The 7,455-nt window shown below is 40.4% G+C and overlaps 1 protein-coding gene across 1 annotated transcript; it reads left to right on the top strand.

Moving 5' to 3' along the window:
* Positions 1 to 3,511: 3,511 nt before the first annotated feature.
* On the top strand, positions 3,512 to 5,677 carry LOC127309128 (protein neprosin). The gene is made up of 6 exons (XM_051340102.1): positions 3,512 to 3,655; positions 3,713 to 3,799; positions 3,893 to 4,078; positions 4,524 to 4,739; positions 4,839 to 4,985; positions 5,306 to 5,677. Exons 1-6 carry the CDS (start codon positions 3,512 to 3,514, stop codon positions 5,675 to 5,677), a joined length of 1,152 nt encoding a protein of 383 aa, XP_051196062.1.
* Positions 5,678 to 7,455: the final 1,778 nt, after the last annotated feature.

A 7,455-nucleotide genomic window follows, 5' to 3' on the forward strand; every position in this document is an offset into this window, starting at 1 on the left:
CTGGAAGTGTAGCCGGATTCGTGAAACAGCATCGGGAAGTTCCGCCAGCATAGTAACTGGATTTGTTATCATTCTGTAGCGCGGCATTCGCTCCGTGGAGTGCGAGGCCTTTACATCACGAGCTAAATGCATCGTTATTCGAGTATATTTTTTCAAATAGCACAGCGAGCAAATATATTATGCTAGAAATTCCAGTGGAAAGGTAGCCCATTGTACATCTGAATCGGGACATACTTCCGTCAGAAATACAAACAAACAATTTGCAGAAACAAGGTGAGGGATCAAACTGAGCAGAAACGGAATTTACATTGATTTTCCCTAGTGTTTTACACGAAGGGGGGATGGGGGTTTAACAAGGTTTTCTTGTCAGGTTTTCTTTAGGATGAGAACCTGGAAGAACATCAATAGAAACCCATGGTTCAATCTGATACTGCTACGCGTTCTGTTCCTGTCCAGCAACAATAACATTGTGCGAGCTCGATCAAGCGGACACTGTCACCCTGGCCGACTCGGAGGAGTGGTGCGTCAACCCATAGGCGTGCAAGGTTGACATCAACACTGCCGACACGAGATAGTTGAAGCCGGAGGCAGAGATGATATTTTTCATCTGTCAACAAAGAAAAGAATCGTAACAACAGCAATTCACTTCATTATTATAGTCCAACTAAATACATCTAAGATGAATAAAAAATCAGCTTTGAAACTGGAAAATCTTCAGCTCTCCTTAATATCAATGTAATTTGTGTTTTTCACTAGCCAAATATTCATCTCCAAAAATTGAAAGGCGACCAAATTGTACGTCTGAATGCATACATGGAAGAGAAAAAGTGTAGCAGTGCCACTGAATGCATGGAAAATGAAAGATTATAACAAATTGGATCTGGATCGGGATGCACACTATATATGTAGTAAAACACCTGGTTCAATGAAACGTTGAAGCAAAATCAATCCAGATCGGGAAAAAAAAGAGAAAGCAAATCCAGATGCAACAAAGGCAACGAATTCAGACGAACACGTATCAACAAATTATTAGAGAGAATCAGAGGCGCAAGTTGAAGAAAATTGTTTTGGCAGGAGCACATGACGTTTTGCCGCTGCATCTGTGCTCCTCCCGATCTGGAGAAGAGGATTACCGGTAGAAAATCGAGCAGCGAACCGAGCAGCGAATCGAGCAATACCGGCAACATGCCATGGGAGGAGCAGGGCGGCTCGCCGGGGAAGATTACTGGCAGGGAACTAGACACCAAACGGAGACACCAATTCAGCCTAATATTTGTACCACCTAAAATTGGTGCGTGGGCTAGAAATTTATTGAAAATCAATAGAACAAGAAATTGAAACCTGAATGGCATCAATGGAGATAGGCAGACAACTCGTCCGAAATTTTAGAAGTAATTTCTCTGCTCAAGAACATCCGTGCAGTAAAAAAATCAGAAAAGAAGAGAGGATGAGAAGAAACATGATACGGAGGGGAGCATGAATCTTGAACATCAAGTACATCCTGAAAATCCCATTACCATCCAAAGATCATAAATATCTTTCACATGTGGATTCACACCACGAACAGTACAAGATCTAGAAAAAATAACAATTAAGGATTGGGAGAGATGGAAGTAGTTGATAGAGATGGTGGCGTCATGGGGAAATCCAGGGGATCCACCATGCCGCGCCACAGCAATGCCATGGTCCGGCCAGAGCGGTTGCAGGGACCTGGGGCAGCTCGCTTGTTCGCCGGGGCAGGCCGCCTTGCTGTTGTCCAGGAGGAAGAGGGGCGAGTGGTGGACTGGTGGCATTTGTGGTGGCGGTCGGGTGAGGTGAGAGAGAGGAGCGTCCGCGTTTGTGGTGGGCTCGGTGGGTGGTGGGACGGAGAGAGAGAAAAATACGGAGTAATCGACTGACGGCCGTTAAGTCGATGTGCGGTGCGAAATGCCCTATAGCGTGATCCAATGGCCAATCGTGGGTGCGTAGCTAGCCCCCATGGTAGCCCACTATTTTGCATATATATATATATATATATATATATATATATATATATATATATATATATATATATATATATATATATATATATGCCAGACACGAGCTTTGCTTCAAATGTCCAATATACGTCGATTTCATTCCTCAGTTTGTTCATTAATCACCCATTTGTTTGATATATTCATCAACGAGATCGAGACGTCGCGTCGCGACCACGACGTATGGAAGCCGACTTTCTAGATCTAGATGTAGATTGAGTGGTCAATGCGGGATAGTAGACCTAGACCTACATAGGGGATGTGGGAGATGCATGTAGGAAGGGAAGATTTGCTAAAAAAATATAATTTTGTATGATCAAATTGGCTAAATTGGGGGGTAGAAATGGGGAAAAAATGAGCTGGGTTGGGAGAAGGCTCGGGTTTGTGTGGATGAGTGAAGTAATGGTAGTGGGGAGTGGTAGGTGTGCAGAAATAAGATCCCAGGTTACTGCCGGTGCACCAGGACCTGGGTGCACCGGCAGTATATAGCCGTTCCGGCTAAAATTGGTGCGGGCCAGCCCCAGCAAGTATTGCCGGTGCATCGGTCCAAGGATGCGCCGGCCACTGGCGCACCCCTGGGACGGTGCGCCGGCAATACTTTCTGGGTCTGGCTCGAACGAGCGAAGGCACGGCCTCAGTTTGTCGCCGGCGCAGCGTCTTGGCTGGTGCGCCGGCAGTGTGCTGTCATCGCCAGCGCGGCGACAAAGTGGTGCGCCGGCACCACTTGCCATCGGCGCAGCGGAATAGTGGTGCGCCGGCAACGTTTTGTCCATCTATAGCCCTTTTTCTAATAGTGGTATGCTTTTTTGGTGGTACGTGTTCGCCGCACATTACATGGAAAGGCCTTTCCGTGGTGCCACGGGGTGTTTAATAGACCCGATCTATACTACTCCCTCTGTTCCATTCTATAGTGCCTATTATTTTTTGGCACGGAAATTAGCGCAAGAGTATTTTTTACACAAGACACCTAGCAGAACGATTTGAGATCAACGTAAAATTTGGTAAATCCATATCTTCCTAACTTACCATAACAATTATTTTGGGAGCTGAACGATTTGGGAGCTGAACGGGGAGGGGGTAATTGAAAAAAAGCTAAACTACAACCTTATATTCTGAAACAAATGCTAAAAATCTATAGGCACTATAGAAAGGAACGGAGGGAGTATTTTATACTACATGGTGGGACTATGTCCTATGGCTGCATGGAAATAAATGCCTGAGATCTTAGTATAGTGCTAGTACGCAGATCGCGCCATCAAAATCTTTTTCCACATTAATTAGTATTTTTTGTGAAAGGCATTAATTAGTAAATCGTACTATGAGTATAATTGCAGTATCTAGCACAATAAAGTATTACCATATTTTTATGATCGTGCACGCATAAATGCAATTTATAGCTCTCTCCTGAACGAGTACTAATCAATTCAGGATAGGCTCGTAATATCTTATAAATATTGTGGCATGCACACTAGAAATGATACTTCCATATTTCCACCATGAAAGAAAAGATACCGATTAGAATGACCATTCTCTTGTTATTTCTTATTCTAGCCATCGGAGGAAAAGAACTTACATGTTTGAAACAACGGGAAGATACTAGCAGGGCCCTCATGAATCATCAAGTTAATAAGACAATTCTGGTATGTACATGTATCCTTATTTCTGGTGATTATTAATTCGAGGAAACATTAAAATAGGTTGAAGGCGGAGATGTATATGATTGCATTGGTGTGAATGTGCAACCAGCATTTAACAACCCATTACTGAAAGACCACAAAATTCAGGTAAATTATTATCATGAAGATATGATTACTTTCATGTTGTGGCTACATAAATATGTATGAGTATAGTATCATTGTGTTTTGCTCCTTAAACAGATGGAACCAAGTTCTATCCCACTGATCACATATGTAGAATCTCCGTCGATGCATTCCATGCCACAGACACAATTGCCTATCATTGACTGCCCGATAGGAACAATTCCAATATTGCGTAAAAATAGAATGGACAACATAGCAGTGAAAACTATTGACGTGGTGATCAGCAAGGACTTTCAAAAAGAGGTAAGTATTTTTTTTATATAGGTTTGGACTTATCTATATTAATTTAGGGAGATTATAATTTTATTTGTGAGGGAGCTACTGATCGCACAACAGGTATAGATCATTGTTTGCTCCCAACTACATTGTAGGATAGTATTGTATGCAAATTCATCCTTGAGATGAAGTACTTGGTCAAAGCACAAATAAGTATGTGGAACCGTGAATTTTGTAAACTAGAGCCTTAGAGGTCTTTTCACACTCTCACTATATTGTTTCCACTAATGCGGACGAAAAATAGCATTTTGTCTTTCTACCAAGTCCCGAACACTTTTTTCTAATTGTTTGGTCTATATACTGACCATAATGTATGACATGAATTGATATTTATTAAATATTCTTCATGTTACCTTATTATAGTGTATAACTATTTGTATTTTCACATAAAAGAAGCAATTCTTTTGGATAGGGTGCAGGAATCAAATATAAGGATGAGTTATATGGAACACGGGCCAAAATAAATGTTTATGCTCCAAAGGTGGAGACGGATAGTAAGGATATCAGTGCATCAAGTATACAAATGAATGGGGGGCCAAACCCAGGCTTTCGAGATGGGATAGGTGCCGGTTCTTTCGTATATCCAAGCTATAGTGGTGACAACTTTGCTAGATTTCATGTTTACTGGGTAAGCCATAACCTATTATTTGGATGCACATTTTCTTACGAACCATAAATTATTCATAATCATATTATCTCTTACTGACATTGAATACATTAGGTAAAGGATGATGGCTTACCAACAACTATTTGCATCGATCATGATTGCCCTGGTTTCGTGCAAGTTAGCCGAAGTGTTGGCCTCGGAGGAAGAATAAAACCAATATCTGTCTATAAAGGAACACAATATGTGATAGATGTTCTAATATTTAAGGTATTCTTATTTCTAATATTCAACAAATTACAATTATTATATTATTATATCAAATACACAAGTTTTCTTTTTTGATGCAAACTTGACATTTCAAATGGCATTTTTTAGTGAATTAGGACATGCCACTGGATAATGTAAACATGTGTCCCGCTTTCTATTCATTATTTGAAGATATATATGAGTCAAAACCATGTCTCCCGCTTTCTATTCATTATCTTTTACACAAAAACTGGCATAATGGTACCACATCACGCATATTTGATTGTCTATGCTTTTCAATTTTGGTTAAACATCTACCATACAACCTTGATTTATTTTAGGATCGAAAGACTAAAAACTGGTGGGTGGCTTATGGTGAACAAAATACACCAATTGGATATTGGCCAAGCTCAATTTTCCAATACATGAAGGACAAGTGTGATTTCGCATTTTGGGGTGGATATGTTCAAGGTCCAACAGCATCGACAAACTCTCCACAATTGGGAAGTGGTCATTTTGCTTCAGAAGGCTTTGGAAAAGCATCTTTTATAAAAAATATCCAAATTGTAGATAAGAACAATAGGCTTGCTACTCCAAATGTTCATAGATCCTTTCCAGGCAGTACCAATTCTTCCAAATATACTTCATCTAATTATGAAGTCAATAATTATGGTATGCATATGTACTACGGTGGACCCGGTGATTTAGTGTGAGAATATATAGAGCGAATTTCAATTAAGTGTTTTTAGGGATAACATTTTGGTTACTTTGTTCTAACCTTACATAGTTGTCGAGTTGATGGAAATTGCACTTTAAAAATAGATGACAATCCTCTGAGTCTAGGACATTGTATCCTTGAAATACCACAGGGACATTTTAATACACTACTCAAAAACAGCAGAAGGTGCAAAAAGCTAAGCTTCACACTCAGGCAGCTAATTTGTCTTAAATCTGGATACTAGCACGCATGGAGCTCGACGGATTTACACCTTTGGGCGTTGGCGGGAATACATCAGTGGAATCAATAAAGCAACTTATTGTGTTGTGTTTTAGGCTGGATGTAGCACATGAGCTGGGGAACAGAAGTGCTTAACTCCGGGGACAGGACGATGAAGTTGTGGAGCAGGAGGACCCCTTCATGTAGAGGCGAGGGTGGGGTCGAAGGGTAGAAGTGGAGCCCCGAAGGTGGATGAGCTCGAGGCGGATATATTTAGCATCTGACCATCGGCACTACCGCGCCTTCGGATCTCGGAATAGTGGATGTTGGAGCTGCACTTCGCAGCTCCCTCTCATCTCTCTCACAAACTCTACAGACACACGCATATGTGAAAGAACACAGAGGAACACATACACACACTCACCAAGGAGGGAAAACCATGGCTCTGCCGAGAGGCAGTTTCTCCTTGGTGTCACACGGTTGCTACATTAATTGTTTTCTTGCCCGTAGGCCACACATTTTCCATTCATTTGCTCGGCTTATATAGCCATTACAAGCACTAGTAGAAAAATAGGCTTCCGTCCACCCCCATTAGTCCCGAAACTATTCGAACCGCGACTAAATGGGGCTTTAGTCGCGGTTCGGGAGGCAACCCGCGACTAATGCTTTATCTGGGACGAAAGGGTACCCCATCCGGCGGAAAAACCTTTAGTCGCGGTTGGGGACACCAACCGTGACTAAAGGGTACCCCTTTAGTCGCGGTTGGTGTCCCCAACCGGGACTAAAGGTTTTTCCGAGTTTTTTTACTCCCACGCACCCTGCACCCCCCCCCCCCTCCCGTGGATCGCCTTTTTTTGGTTCGTAAAATACAAAAGAAAATGATAGAAAATTCAAAAAAAAATTGTTTTCAGATTCTTGTATGTTATGCAACCTACTATTCGGAGAAATTAAGAAATTCGAATTTTCACTTTTTTTGCAAAAAATGTTTAAAAAATGGTAAAACCGCAATAACTTTTGCATACGACGTCGGAAAAAAACGTATAATATATCAAAAAAATCCTCGGAAAAAGTTACATCCGAATTTTTAGATTCTCAAAATTCCAAATGAAAATACGAAAGCAGGAAGATTTTAGTTTTTGCTATAAATTTTGGATTTTATTATTTTTTATTTTTTTAAAAAAATAAAATTACTAATTGTATCATGCATAAAGATTACTATTATTACTTTTACCCTTTTAGATTTTCAAATTTTTAGGTTTGGCAAAAAAATTAGAAAAATATAAAAAATTAGAAAAATTAAAAAATTAAAAAAATAATAAAAATTAAAAAGTTAATGTTTATTTATTTATTCAAGATTATTTGAAATTCAAAAAAAGAAAAAAATTTGACATCGACAAACATATGTTAATAGAATTGATATGATACTACTATCACATACATGCGCGTGAAGCAATTGGATGCGGGACGGGATGGAACTTGAAAGTTAAGCGTGCTAGTGCTAGAGTAGTGTGAGGATGGGTGACCGGTCGGGAAGTTTGACCACGAGTAAGTAAT

The sequence above is a fragment of the Lolium perenne genome, chromosome 6 (assembly GCF_019359855.2).
Source record: "Lolium perenne isolate Kyuss_39 chromosome 6, Kyuss_2.0, whole genome shotgun sequence".
Lineage (NCBI taxonomy): Eukaryota > Viridiplantae > Streptophyta > Magnoliopsida > Poales > Poaceae > Lolium > Lolium perenne.

Bases quoted from the DNA above. Each gene is read 5' to 3' on its own strand.
- LOC127309128 (XM_051340102.1), top strand. From the start codon at position 3,512: ATGAAAGAAAAGATACCGATTAGAATGACCATTCTCTTGTTATTTCTT. The intron at 3,800-3,892 runs GTAAATTATTAT...CTCCTTAAACAG, and splicing joins TGAAAGACCACAAAATTCAG to ATGGAACCAAGTTCTATCCC. The intron at 4,740-4,838 runs GTAAGCCATAAC...CATTAGGTAAAG, and splicing joins CTAGATTTCATGTTTACTGG to GATGATGGCTTACCAACAAC.